General features: G+C 39.8%; 1 protein-coding gene across 3 annotated transcripts in view; it reads left to right on the top strand.

Moving 5' to 3' along the window:
• PHKB (phosphorylase kinase regulatory subunit beta) overlaps positions 1–17,430 on the top strand; it is a 70,736-nt gene extending 53,306 nt beyond the window's left edge. For 2 of the 3 annotated variants that reach the window (XM_041458998.1, XM_041459000.1), the window contains 10 exons: positions 17–179; positions 977–1,058; positions 3,168–3,225; positions 4,970–5,060; positions 6,654–6,856; positions 8,937–9,071; positions 12,101–12,230; positions 12,624–12,731; positions 14,029–14,169; positions 16,434–17,430. In XM_041458998.1, coding sequence (XP_041314932.1) covers positions 17–179; positions 977–1,058; positions 3,168–3,225; positions 4,970–5,060; positions 6,654–6,856; positions 8,937–9,071; positions 12,101–12,230; positions 12,624–12,731; positions 14,029–14,169; positions 16,434–16,571 — 1,249 coding nt within the window. In that variant the 3' untranslated portion in view covers positions 16,572–17,430. Of the gene's footprint in view, positions 1–16; positions 180–976; positions 1,059–3,167; positions 3,226–4,009; positions 4,101–4,969; positions 5,061–6,653; positions 6,857–8,936; positions 9,072–12,100; positions 12,231–12,623; positions 12,732–14,028; positions 14,170–16,430 lie in introns of all 3 variants that reach the window. The other variant, XM_041458999.1, reaches the window with a different exon arrangement.
• The last annotated feature ends 359 nt before the right edge of the window (positions 17,431–17,789 follow it).

Raw genomic sequence — 17,789 nt, 5'->3', positions numbered from 1 at the left:
AATATTTATTTTTCAGGGCTCCTGTATTTAAGAGTTTGGAGGAGCTGGATCTTCCAAAACATTCAAAAGTCAAGAGACAATCTAGTACTCCCAATGCTTCTGAACTTGAGCAGCAACCAGATGTAAATATTAATGACTGGAAAAACAAGTCAACATATGAGATCCTGCAGAAACTTAATGTAAGGAAACTTGATAAAAGTACAGTGTAACTTCATTCTCGTTAAACAAGAAATTCTGTGCTGATACTCTTTTTACCAGCAGCCTGCTTAGATCAGCATGATCAGTTTTGGGGCACAGCTAATAACATGAAATATCTGATATTCCTCTCCATACTCAGGGAATCCTCCTCTTTATCTTACCACAGAGCTTCCTGGCCCTTCACATGTAACTTGGCTTTGTTCTCCCAGCTGGCCCAATGATCCTTGTGACCATCTGGATCCATTTGCCATGTGTCCTAGGAACAGATATTTTATTGACAAACTGCAAGTCAAAAGACTTGAGCAGTGGGTATTCACTTGGATGGACTGGGAACTTCTTAATGGCAACAAGGGAAAGTTCCAATCTGCCATTTGTTCCCTGTTTCTAGAGGAAAACTACCAGTAACTGTTCTAGATCTAGTGTTAATACAAACACACCAGGTGTTCTACTGGTGCCCTATTTCATTACAAGCATTTCTGCTGTAAATTAAAGGACCTGAGAATGAAAAATCAGGAAACTTTTCTGAGGTCAAATCATTACAGCTTAATATGACCCACAGAGAAGCCTCTGCAAGCAGCAGTGACAAGGATACAGCACACACAGGGCATGGAATAGTTGTGAAATCCCCTTGAAAATAAAATAGTTATACTTTTCCTTAAATTGAAAAGAGGAAAAGGCCTTTTGGTGTCACCTGAAATTTTGAATAGCTCTTCTGGCTTTGCTTCAGTGACAATCTGAAGAATGTTTATGTTTCTGTTGTTGCTGTTTTTTATTTAAGGACTGCAATTGCCTGGCAAGTCAAGTGTTACTCTCAAGTATATTGCTCAAAAGGGAAGGGCCGAATTTTATCACCAAGGAAGGTAAGAGCTGCTTCCATGTGACTGTTCTGAGGAAGCAGCTGTATGTTTAGTTGCAATGAACATGAATAATAGCTGTGCATGCCAGCGGTTGTGGAGCTCTTTTCTCTGCCATTTAGAGCAATTTCTGCATTAAATAGGAGATGCAAATTGATGGTGGGGTGGGGAATGAGCTGCTGGATATATGAATGCTTTTAGATTGTTTGTAGGCCAGTGCTGTATCTGGTTGTAATTTTGAATGCATAGACTAGAAAAAAAAATACAGGATTTGACGTTACAAAGAAAACAGAAACAAAAGACAAGTCTAAATGGCTGTAACAGTGTGAACTATATGAGGCTTTATAGTGAATTTTTATTCTGCTTTGGCGTTATCTCACTTCAGTTCAATGTATCTGTGAAGCTCTGCTTTTCTATTATGGCTTTGTTTTAGAGGACAGGGTCTAAATTCCTGTAATATAATTCTGAGAAGGCTACTGAGGTTTTGGGCTGTAAAGTTTGTTTTTTTGTCTTTTCTCCCAAAGATTGCTTTTTAATTGTCTTTTTATATATGACTATTCAGAAAAAAAAGGGCTATTCAAATCAAATAATATACTCTTAGTTACTCATCAAGCAGTGGGACTTCCCACCTCATGTTACAGAGCCCTGCTTCTTCATTTTGGTATGAGATGGCTGCTTCGTGTGGAGAAGAGCTGTCATATTGGCATAAACATGCATTATATCTGTATTGCTGTGTTAAAAAGATGATAGAATCTATAGGATATTCTGAGTTGGAAGGGACCCACAAGGATCATCATCCTTCACAGCACACCCCAGCCATCCCCCCTTGTGCCTGAGAGCTTCCTGAGCTTTGTCAGGCTGGTGCTGTGCCACTGCCCTGGGGAGCCTGCTCAGTGCCCAGCCACCCTCTGGGGAGGAACCTTTTCCTGATATCCAGCCTGAACCTCCCCTGCCCCAGCTCCAGGCATTTCCTCAAGTCCTGTCGTTGGTCAGCAGAGTGAGGAGACCTGGTCCTGCCCCTCTGCTGCCCTGCTGAGGATGTTTTAGACCCCAGTAAAGTCTCTCCTCAGTCTCCTCTGCTCTGGGCTCAACAAGCCAAGTCACCTCAGCCACTCCTCACATGGCTTCCCTGCTAAATCCTTCACCATCTTCCTGTCTCCTTTAAGTACTTTACTTTCTAACATCTTTCTATCTTTCTTCTGTTGTGGTGCCCAAAATAGCACACAGGACTGGAAAGCCACTTCAAATGGAATAAAACACACTGGCTGATAACCCAGTGCATTGTTGCAAGTTGTGGTTGCAGTCTGCACATTAGGCCATGTAGGCTCTGAAGTGGCCTTGTCCAGCAGTAACCTGTAGTGTTGTGGGGCTTTGGGAGCCTCAGGAGCTTTCCTTAGTCCTTTGTAGGTTGTGTTCTTTGCTCTAGAAACAGCTCAAGGCAGATTCCCTAATCTCTGTAAGCAAGCAGTGTTACCCTTTACAACCATTGGATCATGATGATGAACTTTAAAATGCTGCTGAAATCAGTTAGGCCAAAAAAGTGCAGTTGTGCCTCTGAGTGTTCAGAGCTGACTTGTACAGCCCTCTCAGTGCCATCCCATATGAGCTAGTGGGTGATGATGACCTTTTTAACATGCACCTTGTATTGAATGGTCTGAGTCAGACTAAGACTGCCCTGCATGGACACTGAGACTGACGTTAGTCATCACCCAATCAATAAAACAGAAATCTGAAAACAGAGGCTGAAGAACTTCAGGTTCTGCAGTTTGAGGATGTACCTTATGATGGGATGTACCTTTATAGGCCAAATCTCTATGTAGACTAATTCTCCCCAACATATTGCAAGAACAGGTGATATTATAGGTGTCTCTACAGCATGCACAGCAAATTCAGCTGAAATCTGGTTTGGCTTTCTCATAACAACATGCACTGGGAGACAGGGGACTTGATTGCATCTGAATTTTAGATGTAGAGCATAACAGATACGTACTTTACTCTAAAGCAGCTTCAGAATTAACTGGTCTCATCAAACTTGCCTTATTACTGTTAGATGAAAACCTGTGCATCTTTTTTTGCTCGTGTTTTGTTTTTCTTTTCTTTGTTCAATGCCTTTAGGTACTGTTGCTGAGCACATTGAAAGAATCTACAGACGAGCTGGCAGCAGAAAGCTCTGGTTTGTATACAAATATCGTGTTCCTTCTGGCTTATACCAGTTTTGTTTTCCTAATGTTTTTATAGAAAGTAAGGCTGGATTCTCACACACTTAAAGGGGGCAAAATGACAGCTTTCCTGACAGTTGTATTGGTGCATGGCAGCTGAAGGTCTGATTTAATAGGCTTTAAAAAATTAAGAAGCAGTTTCTTACTGTTATCTTTTAAAATACAAAAGCAATAGGCTGGTTTTGCACTGAGTGCTATTGCCAATACACAGGCCTCATTACATGGAAATAATGTGAGAAGAATGTTAATATTCTTATATCTTACAGGGCATGATAAAATATTGTCAATAGCTCTATGGAGGAAGGCTGGTGATAAGATATAAATCATTTAAGCTGACGCACTAACTCAGATTTATTGCCTGAAGTAATTTGCTTTGAGCCTGACTTTGACACAATAACTTTAAAAGGTTTCAGCAAGTAGGTTGATATTTACATGTTGTTTATTAATTTCTTTGCCCTGAAGCTCAGTAGAAGTTTAATTTCTTTTTATCAAAGTCAAGCCTGTCCTGAGCTCTGTTCTCTCACTCTGTAACTATTCCTAACAGGACAGTAAATATAAATACGATTTTCATTTTTGTCTCTATGTACAGTTAAACGGGCCTTTGCCAATAATGAGGTAGACCCAAAATACCTTGGTGGTATTTTTTGTAATTAATAAAAATCAGAAGTATTGTTAGGAACAAAATATGTAAACTGTTTTTCATTTCTCTTCCCTGATTACCATGTGACACACATATAGGTTGGTGTTGCGCTACAGTGCTGCATTTGCACAGAAATTTTCTTCTTCTATAACCCCACATATTACTACTTTACTGGTACATGGGAAACAGGTAAAGTGCCCAGAAATCTGAAGTGCAGCTCTGTGAGATATTTTTTTTTTGCTTATTTGCATTTTGATGGTATCAGCTAATGCATTTTTGAAATGCTTTGCTCTTGATCTTAAGGAGTGTGTAGCAGTTTTCACAGGAATCAACATCAACTGTTTGAGTTTTTTACTAACACCATAGAATATTACATCTCTGTGAATAAATGATTCTTAGTAGCCTCAAAACCTAAAAAAAGAAAAGAACCTAGAAAAGCTCAATTACAGTTCTGTTAGGTTTGTATTTTGTCAGGAAATTATTATTAAATGTATTCATATCTTTAACCATCTACTGCATACATGGAAAAATGTGCTTCTTAGAAGTTACAGCTTGTTTTTAACCTGGCAGGTGACACAAGTCTCTTCTTTTCGTGCTGCACATGCAAAATATTACCTCAGCATGGAACACACAGCAAGGCTTTGGTGTTACGTGTTTTACTTTCTCTTGCAAAGTCTTTCTGACTCTTCCTTAAATATATTTAAAAATTACCAAAGTTGTCTTGCAAAATGATGAAAATGTCATAAAAGAGGAGCTGGCATTTCTTAGCTGCCTTTGTTTAAGATGGTGTTGAGAAGAGAACAAGAAGCTTTTTATGGAACTGGTAGTTTAATGAGTTCTAACTAAATATATTTTTGATCCATTAACCTATATCTGAACTGAAAAATGAGAACCTACAGAAGATTGCATAAAATCTGATCCAAATTCCACTTTGTAAATAACGTATGTATTCACTGAGTTAATTTTGAGATTCTGCTGTGGCAGACTTCAGATTGCTATCTGAATTCATTAAACTAGCATGTGATATGTAGTGGGATTGCTCTGTTTTCTGCCCTCAGGTCTGTTGTGCGCTTCGCAGCAAGTCTTTTAGGTAAACTAGTGGACAGCCTTGCACCATCTATTACTAATGTTTTAGTTCAGGGCAAGCAGGTAAGTCTTTGCTCCTCAGAACTGCATTAAGGAATGATAACAGAAACTAAACAAATGGCTTGTTCATTTTGAAGGCCTCTGATGCTTCTTTTAAAAGTATGCAATGGCTTAAAAAAAACCTTACCAAAGAAGAGAGAAAATAAAATCCAGAGAAAATAAGTATGTGTTTAATAATTGTATTTGGAATTGAATAATTGTTTTAATGAATGGAAGATTAAAACTGAAAAGACAGTTCAGTATTTACGGAAAACAGGAAGGGGCATGATTTCTGAAACTCCTTGGGTTTAAGGTCTCCAGAGAGACCTTGGAAACCTTCCAGTGCCTAAAGGGGCTCCAGTAGAGCTGGAGAGGGACTTTACACAAGGACCTGTAGAGACAGGACAAGAGGGAATTGCTTTAAAATTAAATAGGGCAGGTTTAGATTAGATTTTAGGAAGAAACTCTTCCCTGTGAGAGTGAGGAGGGCCTGGCACAGGCTGCCTAGAGAAGCTGTGGCTGCCCCATCCCTGGGAATGTTCAGGTTGGCAGGGTTTGGAGCAGGAATGTTGTAACAAGATGATCTTTAAGGTCCCTTCCCACCCCAACCTTTTTGTGATTTGTCTATATGCCCTCTTAGTTGACAGAAGTAGATGGAGTGAAGTATTAAGGCATCTTCTGAAAGACTTCTTTAATGAAATGTAATCATTCTCTGTGTGATTGAGCATAGGACAACATGTGGGTGGCAGCTGAGCACAAGGTCTGTCAGGGTTTCTGTTTCAGAGAAAGTTTAATTGTTTTTTCCTTTCCCAAGGAGAACATTGTTTTTCTTCCCCAGCACAATAATTTTAATTAAATTCATGAATAGTCGCTTCTAAATAATACAAATAGAATATTTCTGTATTTTTGTGTTAAATATATGTACGTGTATACCTGCTTACATGCAATGTTGTTGTCTTGCTCCAGACTGAGGTCTGGGTTTGTGCTTCTGGTGCTGCTCAGCTGTAGAGAAGGCTACACCTGCATGCACCATCATTTGAGGCCATTGGCAACTTTTAACCTAACCTCCCTTCCTTGATCACGTTATAACAATGATCTTTATTATAGCAGAAAAGGTAGTGTTGCTGTCGTACTGACAGTAGATTAAAAACAAAACAGAATTGTAATAAAATTCCTTTTTTGTGGTTAAACAATCTGGTACCAGCAATATATTTTCTTAAAATTAAGGCTGTAACTTTCAGATGCTAGTAGAAATAAGAAAACAAAACTATAAATTTAATTCTGAATTTTAATTGAGTTCCACAGCTGAAATGTATGAAATTATATAACTGTCTAAACCTAATGTACAGTCCTGATTATAGCCAAAGCAGTGGTCTTGTATTTTTATTTTAATTTGGAAAAACAGATTCCATATTCACTGCGGTTGTTAGTGAAGTTTATGACTTCAATAGCATCCAATTAACAGTATTAACAAGCATCAGCCATTGACGTAAAATTACCCTTGGATTGTGAAATTTTTAACAAGCAAAGCGAAGTTGATGCAGTTTAGTTTCTGAATTGCTTTGCAGTGCTTTTCTTGCTGTCCCCATCCTCTGAATTGTTTTCCCTGTACTGCAGGTGACGCTGGGAGCTTTTGGCCAGGAGGAAGCAGTTATTTCTAACCCCCTATCACCTGCAGTGATTAAGGACATGATCTATGATAAATGCCGACTGCAAGACGAAAGAGAAGCCGTGGTGCAGCAGGAACTTGTCATCCATATTGGCTGGATCATCTCCAATTCCCCAGAACTCTTCAGTGGGATGCTGAAGATACGGATTGGGTCAGTAAAGTACCTCTGGGATTGCAGGGGAATGTAGACTTCAGAGAACCACCAACCTGAATCAAGGTTAAAACATCATTTACCTCCCACCTGTTCTCTTTCCTTCTTTGACAAGGTGACCTACAAATAGGCTGTGCTGGAGTGTTGTCACATTCCATGGTATCTGCATTTACTTTGCTACCCACAGAAGTGAATTTTTTCACATTTAGGAAGAGACATGCATTTGAATAATCACTTCTTTGAAGAGGCCAGGTGCCACTGACTGAGATTTACTGAATCATTGAGCACGCTTTAGAATCAGAACTTAAGTGTTTCATCTTCCATATTTTTTTCCATAGAGAAAAATACAGTGTTTCAGCACAGAGGGTAGATACCAGCAGCCTTTTTTCTAGCATACAAGATTCATATTTTTTCTTTAGCAGTACATTCCAGTCATCATAAAACAAAAAATTGCCTGTATTACATTTAACTGGAAGTATCCTTTTGCACTTAAATGCTTTTCTGTCCCCTCCACAGATCCATGTTACTCCTCTTTCCTCCCCTTCCTTATTCTCTGTAGCTAATCCTTTTTGCAATTTTTTTCTTCTTCCTCCCAAGGTTAATGCTAGAGATTCAATTTCCTTTATTTCAGTGTTATCACCCACTCCAGTGAGCAAAATTAACCTTCTCACAGAAATGCCGTTCCACTTTGATAATGATTTGATTTAGTGTCTTGTTATTGATTTGTTTTCAGGCTTTCATGTTGAAATAGATCAAGTTTCTGACAGCCCTATTACTGAAAAAACTCCCAGCCAACTGACTTGAATTCACCTCTTATCAGTGAAGAAGGTCCACTCTTGACTTTGGTGTGGCTTGCAGGCCACTGCAAAGAGAAAATACCAGTGAGGAGCTCACACACAGACACATCTGAGGCACGAGTGGGGAGAGAATTCCTGAGCCAGCTGTGCTGTTAATCTTAGTAACAAGAGGAGGACTCTCATCACCTGCTAAATTAAATGAAAGTAGCATGTTCTGCTAATGTAATGGACCATAATGCTCCCTGGTATCTTGCACCTCCAATGCACGGTCCTGGAAACCTCAGATGTAAAGCAACACTGAATCAGCTGGCCAGGCATCTCCAAATTCTGGGCAGTTACTAAGAACTCCCTAGAAAGGAGTGGGACTTGACTTAGATAAGCAGAAACATTCTGCAGCTGGTTAGCTAAACAGGTAAATGACCACGGAATGTGGCTGTGGAGATGCCAGGCTCAATCTCTCACTGCATTTTCAGATAAACACAGAAAGGCTCTGATGTACCCAAGCCTTGATCAGGTGTTATGGACTATCTGAAGAAAAACTAGTTCAGTTTCCTTTTGTCAGTAATGCCTCCTTGAACTGAACCAGTGTAGAGGGTAAGAGGCTGAGTTCTGTGCTTATCCAGCTTCTGATGTACCTGTACCTTATTTCATCTTTAATATTGCATCAGAGGCTGGAGCACTGGTTTTACATAATGTGCACAATAAAACTCAGCATTTTCCTTCAACACTTTGCCAAGTTCTGCCCCTCTGATACCTCAGGCTAAAAATCTTCACTGTTGCTATATTTTTATTGGATCAATTTTTTTTTTTCAAAAAGGAGCAGAAAGTGTGATAGGCTGCAAAAAGGAATTTCAAAGGCTAAAACTAGAAATAAACCCTGAAGTCTTTGTGAATGTAAAGTATTGTAAATTTTATGGCTTTTTAAAACTCATCAGCAAAATGCATGTACAGTCAGAGCATAATTCTGAGTAGGATTTTTAACATCAAAGGGCAGGTAAGTGTTGGTCTTAATGAACATGGAATATAGGGAATGTAGTCCAGTCAATCTTCTCTATGGAAAACATGGTTCACAACACATTTCTTAATTGCATTCTCCCTTTCAGCTTGTATCATATTCCAATCAAACAGGAAGAGTAGGAGAGTATTTGTCTGATATTTTATGCACGTCCTGACAGCCAAATAGCAGGATTGTGTGGAATTCTTATGAGCTGTTTTATTAGACTAATTTTTCCTATTTGGAAACTTTGTATTTAATGAATAAATCTGTTCCACCCCTTACATAGATGGATTATCCATGCTATGAAGTATGAGCTGAAGATCCGTGCTGGGGATATGCCAGCCAAGGATTTGTACCAGATGTCCCCCAGTGAGGTGAAGCAGCTCCTGCTGGACATTCTGCAGCCTCAGCAGCCGGGCAGGTAACGAGGGGTGGGGCTGTGCCTCCTGACTTCATTTAGAGATGTTCAGGTACATTCCATTCCTGAACTGCCTTGTGTGCACCTGAAATCACCAGGCATCTGCAATCAGTTATGTCATTTTTTAAGGGAAGGTAGCAAAAATGCACTTTTTCATTCTTTCACATGGGCCCAGGTTATAGAATTGTTTCTTTTCTATTGCGTATTCCCTTTTCAGCTTTATCTTTGTGGAAATCTCTTTACTGCCACAGAAAAGAGATCTGTCTGCTATAATGTGAACTGTTACACTCTTTGATGTGGGGAAGGAAGCCAAAAATTACCCAATACCTCCACTTCAGTGACTTGTAGGAACAGTTTATCTGCTGCTCAGTGCCTGCTTTCTTCCAGGTTTTATATGAGTAAGAGCAGATGTTCTCTAGCATTCTTAAAAGATAGTGCTACTGCCTGAAACTTGGAATCTTTTCTCCAAGCTGTAACCAGCTGCCAAAAAGAACATTCATTGTGATACCAAGTATGCTAGACAAAAGTTAAATATTTCCACTTAACTTTATGGGTAAGGGTGAAGTCAAAACTCTTCCTCTTGGTTTTACTTCTGATTAAGTTACACTTTGGCACATAATATTGCTGATACTTGCCATAGTCCTTGACTGAATGGGTGATGGGCTTTTCCTCTCAACAAAGAGGAATTACACCACACATCCTGCTGTTTCTGTTCCTGCTTCATTCAAAACACACCTGTGTTTTTTCCCAGTCTATAATCCCTGAGAAAAGAGCTCCTTCAGTCACTGCCTCATCTCTCAGTCCCACTGGCCCTGTTCTGTATCTCCCGGATGCTTTTCAGAGCCTGGGCTGTGCTGATCAGTTCTTGCTGTTGCTGTCCCTGCTCATGCTGGTGCTGACATTGTCCTGTGAAACCAGAGCAGAACAAGCCCTTGGCAGCATTTTCCATTCAGTATTAATGCTCTTTAGGAAGCATTTGGTCAATATCAGTAAGCAATTCAAGCACCACCTTTTGTCAGAGATTTTACCTGCGTTGCCACAGCAGCTGCTGCTTTTGATGCCTGTAACACACGATGGGCAGGTCACTGAAGGGCACTTGGGTTGAGTTTCTGAGGATGAGGGTTTCCTTCTTGGGTTATCTGAGTACAAAAGCTCACCAGCATATCCTTAGAAACTTTCAATCTTCTAACTTCTTTTCTAACTTCCTGTACAGTATTGCTAACTCGTTTTTTCTTGCCCATTAGTGACTTGTTTTTACAAGTTTTCTTCCTGCAAGGAAATACAGAATACTCTTTTTTTTTTCCTCCTCCTTTTCTTTTTTTCTTTTTGAGGACAGCTTTTCCTACTCTTGTGATGTTTCTAGAAAAAAAATCTCCGATAATGTGATACCATAGCTCACTGCCAATTAATCTGTCATACAGAAAGGGCTAATGGTCTATTTACCTCCCTAACAGTCTCTTCACAACTAACCTCTCTCCAAGTTTTCACAGAAGACATTTTTGCAAGCACAGACTCCACAGATTACACTTTTTAATCTATTTATGTAGGTCACAAGATTGCAAGAAACTCTTTTTAAATGGAGTATTGTTCTTTTAATGGTCTAACCAGTTCTGAAACTCACTTTGCTTATTCAGTTTGCAAGACTCTCTTCCTGACCCTATTAATGTAGGTGGGTCAGAGCATTTTTGACATCTTCAAATACTTCTTTTTTTGTATTAAGAAAACAACTTGTTATTTTTACCACACCACTGGTCTTTCTGCTTTTATGGAAGTTTTCTTATCCTAATCCAAGGACAGAGTTGTACAGAGAATAAGATGAAACTGCCATAGTAGACACACCTTTTTGGTAGTTTGGTGTTTAATTAAGAAGTGATTTATGAGAAATTTTTTCTTACCTTGCCATGTTTACCCAATACAGTAATACAGGAAAAGTGCCCACATTGCATGTTGGCTTAGCCCTGGCTTTATAGGGTTAACTTTAAACATCTCCTTTGTTCTCAGAAAGTGTATCCCCATTACCTAGAGCTCAAACTGTTTAGAAAATGCACTACCTAGTGATATCTGTTTCCCTTTTATTCTTAAAAAACAAACAAACAAAAAAAAAACCACAAAAAACCCCCCCAAAAAAAAACCAAACCCCAAAAAAACCAACAAACCAAAACACAGAAAAAACCCAAACCAACACTCTGTCTGTTCTGCCTTGTGGTGTAGGTGGGACTGAGCTACACTAAGAAACTTAAGTGTAAAACCATGCATGCAGTTGTGATATTTTGGCAATTTCATCAAGCACACTGGTGTCTGCAGGAACAAGTCATTTTACAGACACTTAAAATTCAAAGAGCAGCTAAGGACTAAGTAACTTAAGGAAGTCCTCTCTGTCAAATACATTCAGGACAGCCCCACAAGACTTAAATCTGTCTTGTGAATTCACCAATTAATTCATACCCACGGATGCCACTTCTTCAAGTTCCATTGCTGGTGTTTTAAACATTTTGGCTAAAGCCCCATTCCTATAGTAACACTGAGAAATAAAAATAGGAAAATTAAATTCTATACTTGATGGTTTTAAGTAAAAAAGAAAAAAGCTGGTATACTTGTGAAGGCAAACAGGATTTGTGATTCATGAACAATGTGACTCAGTTTGCTCAAAGCCTTAGTTTTACAAAACCATTCTGTCCAATCTTCTAAATTTGCAGGCCACTTGTTTTCTACAGACCATCAGGAAAAACCCCTGCCTTCAACAATTCTGCTGAAATGCATTTTTCTTATAGGATTAGACCTGATGAATTTGATCTGCTACTGTTACTGGCCTGCACTGGGTGGATGTCACAGTTGCTGCTCCTTCTGCAGCTCCATAAAGCACAGACACCCCCACGGGTGGCACTGAGCCCGTGTTTGCTTTCGTGCCCCTCGGCAGAGAGCACAGCCTGCTCACGGTGCTGTGTGTGCAGCAGAGGTGCCTGTGGCTCACTCTCACTGCCTGGCTCCCAGGGCAGTGCCAGGGTGCTGAGGCTGTCCCTGTGTGCCCCCAGGAGCTGGCTCAACAGGAGGCAGCTGGATGGCTCCCTGAACAGAACCCCTGCGGGCTTCTACGACCGCGTGTGGCAGATCCTGGAGAGAACCCCCAATGGCCTCATCGTGGCAGGGAGATTCCTGCCCCAGGTAATCCCACACACAGCTCAGGTTCTGCTGTTCCACCTGACCAGTAATGCTGAAATACCTTACCACTAATGGCCATTTTATGCCATCATGTTTTATTTAGAGTAACTTGTTGACTGGGGGAAAAAAATAGAAGTTTTCTATTTCATTTGGAGTACAATACAATTAGAATAGAATGAAAGCAAATAATTTCTATTAAAGCACATTTATAAAACTGTAAGTGTAGAAGACTCTTTCCGAGTCATGAGCTCTGAAATCTGCCCCTTTTTGATCCTACAAAAAGGTTATTATTTCTTAGTTGAATATTATTTGTTCAGCAAGCAAGTAGGCTCTTCCTGGGGGTGGGTTTGATTTAATGCATGTGGTCTTTTAATAAAAGTATGATTTGTTTTTCAGCAACCAACCTTATCGGATATGACGATGTATGAAATGAATTTTTCCCTCCTCGTTGAAGATATGCTGCAAAACATCGACCAGCCCCAGTACAGGCAGATCATCGTGGAGGTCTGTGGCCAATAACTACTGACATTTTATAGTGTGCATTAGTATGTCGCAGCCTAAACCAAAAAAATAACTTTGACTCAAATATTTGAAGAAATAGCATTTTCCATATAAACACTTGCTTCAGAGGTTTCTCCATAGGTTTTTGTGATTAAGCAGGTTCCTGTTACATGTTCAGAACAAAGTGAGTTCATGATGTTCTTCCCATTCAGCAAATATTAATGACACCAGCAGTACAATTAGGTCAGAGGAGGTAAAAATCTAATAATTCCAGTGTAGCTTTCCTTCAAGCCCTTAGCCCATGCCTTTTCCTAACAATTTCCTAGATCTAAGGAGAACTGCTCTAAAATAACCAGCTTGCCCTCTGAACGATTCTTCTTTTCCTTTTTGCTGAGGCTGCCTAGTGAGCAGTTTTACACTACTGAATCAGCCACCTTCCCACTTCCCTGTGTCCCTCATCCTAACAGGAAAGCAGGAGGCTGTTTAAATCCTTCCCCCACTGCACACAATGTTTGTTTTAGAACAGATCAGGAGCAGCTGCACTGTTGGTACCTGGCATCTGTGCTGTCAGCAGCATCCATTGTTAGTCCCAAGTCCGTGCCCCTGGTGCTTGTGAGTGCTCCTCCCCAGGAACAGCCAGCCCCTCCAAATTCTGGCTCACAGCTCATGCTCAGGCTGGTTGCTGGAGCACTCCCAGCTTTTGTTAACAGATAACAAAATTACCAAACCCAAGGTGACCGGTGCAGACTCCACTGCTTACCTGCAGGTGTTACAGCAGGACTCTCATCATGCTCACCTTCCTATTTTAAACCCTTCTCAGATGTAAGAAATGTCAGTTCTGATGAACTGAGGCTTTACTGCTGACTGTTCTCTTTGGTTTTTATAAACTTCATCGTAACAGAATTTTAGCATCTGTGATTATGCCTCAGAACACCAAATGCTGAGGTTCAGTGTTTGCTGCCTTTCACTCTCTCCACAGCATTTGTGCAGCCACACAGTGAACTGAATAAAATGGAAAATAACTTCCCTGGCTCCCAGCCAAGTTAGATGTTAATGTCAATCATTTACACCATGCCTTTACCTAGGCAGTCACCAGCAATTGTAACCTTTCATAAAAGCTTGCTTTTCCAGAGATTCTTTTATCAAAGTCAGGATTCTATTATCTGTGCACTATTACCTGTGCCATTATTAAATGGCTTCCTGCTTGAAAGAGGCATATGCAATTACTAGCAGTGCTATTATGTAACTTGAATTTTAAAAAATGAAATTTAAAGTCTTACAGTCTTTTTCTGTCTTCTAGTTGCTGATGGTTATATCTGTTATTTTGGAGAGAAATCCTGAGCTAGAGTTCCAGGACAAAGTGGACTTGGACAAGGTGGTGCAAGAAGCATTTCATGACTTCCAGAAAGATCACAGCAGTCCAAAGGGAGCTGAAAATCAAGTGAGTAAAATATTGCTGTCTTACCAAATTTACCATTCTTATTGAAGTTACTTCTGAATGTTAATTCTGTGCAGTTCAGAGTAAAAAGCAATTGACAGAAGTTCAGAATGGAACACAAATAAGAAATTAATATACCCAAGTACTGCCTAGGTCTGCAAAGAGCCTCTAAGCAGAGATGAAAGAGGTGCACTTTATTGCTGAGTTGTAAATTCAAAATGTTACAGTAAGGAGAATACTCTGTGTTCCATGACTCTGAAATGGGACTCTTAGTGATCTGGAAGAGTTCTCCTCAAAGGGGAAAGAATTCATTAGGAGGGGCACTAGAACAGAGAAGAGTTAAAAATAACAAAAGAAACTACAAAAAATAACAAAAGGAATAACAAAAATTCAGCGAGAAAGTGTGAACTTAGGATCTTATGAACACAGAGACTAAGCAAACTTTAATAACCAAAGAATTCATATTGACAGTATTGAAGTAGAAACTTGAGATACAGAAGTGTTCTTAGTTACTCATTTTTCTGGTAGATTTGCATTCGTGAACTGGCAAAAGTTTGGCTAAAATTCAAATAAAAGAATAAATGCTTTTAATATTTTTCGTCACTAGAATTGTAGGTTTTATGCTTTAAAAATCTCTGAATAGTCTCACTACAAGTTTTGGTGCCTCAAAGCTCTGAGATTCTGAGATAAAGGCAGGTTTATTGGCCTGGCTGAAGGAGGAGATGAGAGTAAAAGAGCGGGACGAGTCCCAGAGCGACTGAGGATGATCCTGCTCGCTCCAGCTGGCATTTTATTGTGGACTATATATTTGAAGTTATCTGTGCTAGCTCTGAAGAATCTCTTGATTCATAACATTGACATGCAGCAGCCCTTCCTCTTGCTGAATTTTTAGTTCCTTTAAAAGATGAGGAAGGATGTGCTGCTTAAGAACTCTTTCAAATGTTTCAATGTTCACTCTTGTGCCACTGATTTTTTGTACTAAGATTTGAAAGCAAGCCAGGTACCCAGCCCCAGCAGTGTGTCAAATTGCACAATACCTTTGTTCAGAAAAGAACACAATTTCCTGGAAATTATGATCCTTTTGGTCCATGTTGGAGGGTAGTGACTCTGTGGCCATAGCAAAACCACCCATCATCCACAAAAATGGTTCTCACGTGCCAGCTCCACACAGCACCTGGAATTTGCTACTGACTTCTGTGACAAGCTGCAAATCCCCAGTGGCTACAAACAGAAAGGAAAAGTCCATGCAAAACACATTTTTACTGGTGCTGCCTTAGCCTCTGTTGAAGTGATGGATTTTTTTTCTCCAAGCCCGGACCTACTTAGAATAATGCCCTTTTGTCTCTTAGAAAGAGCCCCCAACTCAAGAGTTGTGACTAGTATTTAAGATTGTTGTTGGAAATTCAGTTCCTTGCATTAAAATTTTCTGGAACTTGGCTCTCCCATATTCCCAGGTGGATGCTGCTGGCAGTAACTGTAGCCCTGTCTGGGATTGTTCTTAGTGTGCTGTCTCAAGTTTTCCTGACACTGTTAAAACTCCTGATTTGTCTGAACTAAGGTCTTTCATTAAATGGGCTTGCAAATATTTTGAACTTTGTTAATTCCCTGTTAACATGTAATAAATATCAAAAGTATTTATTCTAGTAGGTTCAGACACACCCTAAAACTACAGAAGTCTTATTATTTTCTCCACACAGTCTCTGCCCTTGATTTAATAAAAGTAACCAATTTCCTGAAATAAAGCATTAAACCTTTTTTAGAGCAGCTAATACATAATTTGAGAGTAAGCAGGTGTTTTAATGTCACTAACTGTGAAAAACAGGTGTTCAGTGAAGGACACCTATTTTGGTGATCTGATTAATGAATGAGTTCATGTGCTACCTGTGGTTTGGATCTTGGATTTTTTCCTTCTGAATAAATCTTCAGTCAGTTTACACCTCATGTACACCCAAGGCCCTGGCTCACCATTCTACCACACAGGCATCACACAGCTGCATGTTTTAGGAGAGCAGTTGTTCTCTGACAGCTATGACATTTTAAAAAATGTTAAGAAGGTGGTATCTGTGCAGTCCTGGAAATCTCAGTGAAGAAATATATGCAGGTAAGTACATATGGGAGATTTCTGAAAATTGAGCAGAATTATTCTCTAGTTTTAGAGTCCAAAAAACACATTTGCATTTTTAACATGTCTGATGTTGTTCTTGTTTCCCTGAGTGTGGCTGCTTTCCACATTCACACTGATGGCAGCCTCTGTTCCCTCTCAGCAGAGTGACATGACTGCATTCTACAACACCCACCCACTTGGAAAAAAGGGAACGTGCAGCTACTTGAGCAAGGCTGTGATCACTTTGCTGCTGGAAGGGGAAATGAAATCAAGCCACGATGATCCTTGCACCGTTAGCTAAAGCTTGGCACACAGCACTGGAATTGTTGCTTTACTTAGTGTTCCATGCATTTTTCAAGCCAATTATAAGGGCCTGGTTTGAAGGGTAACCCTGGCTAGTGACACAAATGCAACCTGTTCTTTGCTGAAAGAAGTAAGTGCCATTAAAGATACCAAGTGCCACCAGATTTTTTCCTTTCTCAGCCATGCAGCATGAAACTGAGCACATGAAGTTAGTCCTGTGGTATTTGATTAAGTTGAATGGGAATGTATTTATGATTTTAAAAATGCATCTACTGTAGCTGGTAAATTCAAGGGAACGGCAGTATGAGATTTTGTCTTTATACCTCTATTTATTTATAATTGCAAACAAGTAGAAGAGAAATTAATATGCATACCAATCAGTGTGGAAATACAAAAACTGGATTATTTTCTTATTATTCTACAAACAAATTGGAGGTGAAGAATTTGTTATTCTCTTAAGGTTTTCTTTATCAGTTCAAGTGACAGCATTCATTTAATGTGTTGGGTTTTTTAATTTACAGGCTGGTAACTTGATATACAGGTTTCATCCTAATAGAGCAACTTTTTATCTCTAGCAATACACATCACTGTATTTTCCCAGTTGTTATTTAAACATCTGCAAGTTAACAAGGGAAATGTATGGTAACACAATAAAAGTTTGTTTTTTAAAAAAAGGCAAACAAGCTGTATTTAAATTAAAATCAATGAAGAGATAACTTTGTATTACATATGTTATCATGGTATTAAAGAATTCAAGATACACTTATTTATCTCCTAAATGTGCAAAAACACTGTATGCTATATGCTTTATTTTGGTGAAAATAATAAAAAGCAAATGCTTGTAAAAAAAAAAAAAACCTGTTAAAAATACTCTGACATGCAAAGAGCCTCCTGCTGACTGTAGAGGCAACCTTTGACCTGCTACTAGAACCACCTTGCAACACTGAAGTGCCACTTTTAGCAGCACAAAACACACTTAAGCTCTAGAACAGATCCTTAAACATTTTGCTAATGAACCGGATAGTGAGGAGCTGCAGCTCCCCTTGCTGTAACACACTTCCCTGTGCAAGCAGAGTGGGGGGTGCCAGGGGAAAGGGAAGCAGAGCCAGAGGACGCCCCCATGTCTCGGGGTGGGCCCAGCCTGTGGCAGGTCTGTCCCTGGAGCAGCCCCGTGCTGGCTGCAGGGCTGCAGCAAGGAGGGGACAGCTCAGCAGCA

The sequence above is a fragment of the Pyrgilauda ruficollis genome, unplaced genomic scaffold, assembly GCF_017590135.1.
Source record: "Pyrgilauda ruficollis isolate IOZ18807 unplaced genomic scaffold, ASM1759013v1 scaffold13, whole genome shotgun sequence".
Taxonomy (NCBI): domain Eukaryota; kingdom Metazoa; phylum Chordata; class Aves; order Passeriformes; family Passeridae; genus Pyrgilauda; species Pyrgilauda ruficollis.
The sequence above is the reverse complement of the archived record's forward strand: the minus strand, read 5'-3'. Positions and strand labels throughout refer to the sequence as shown.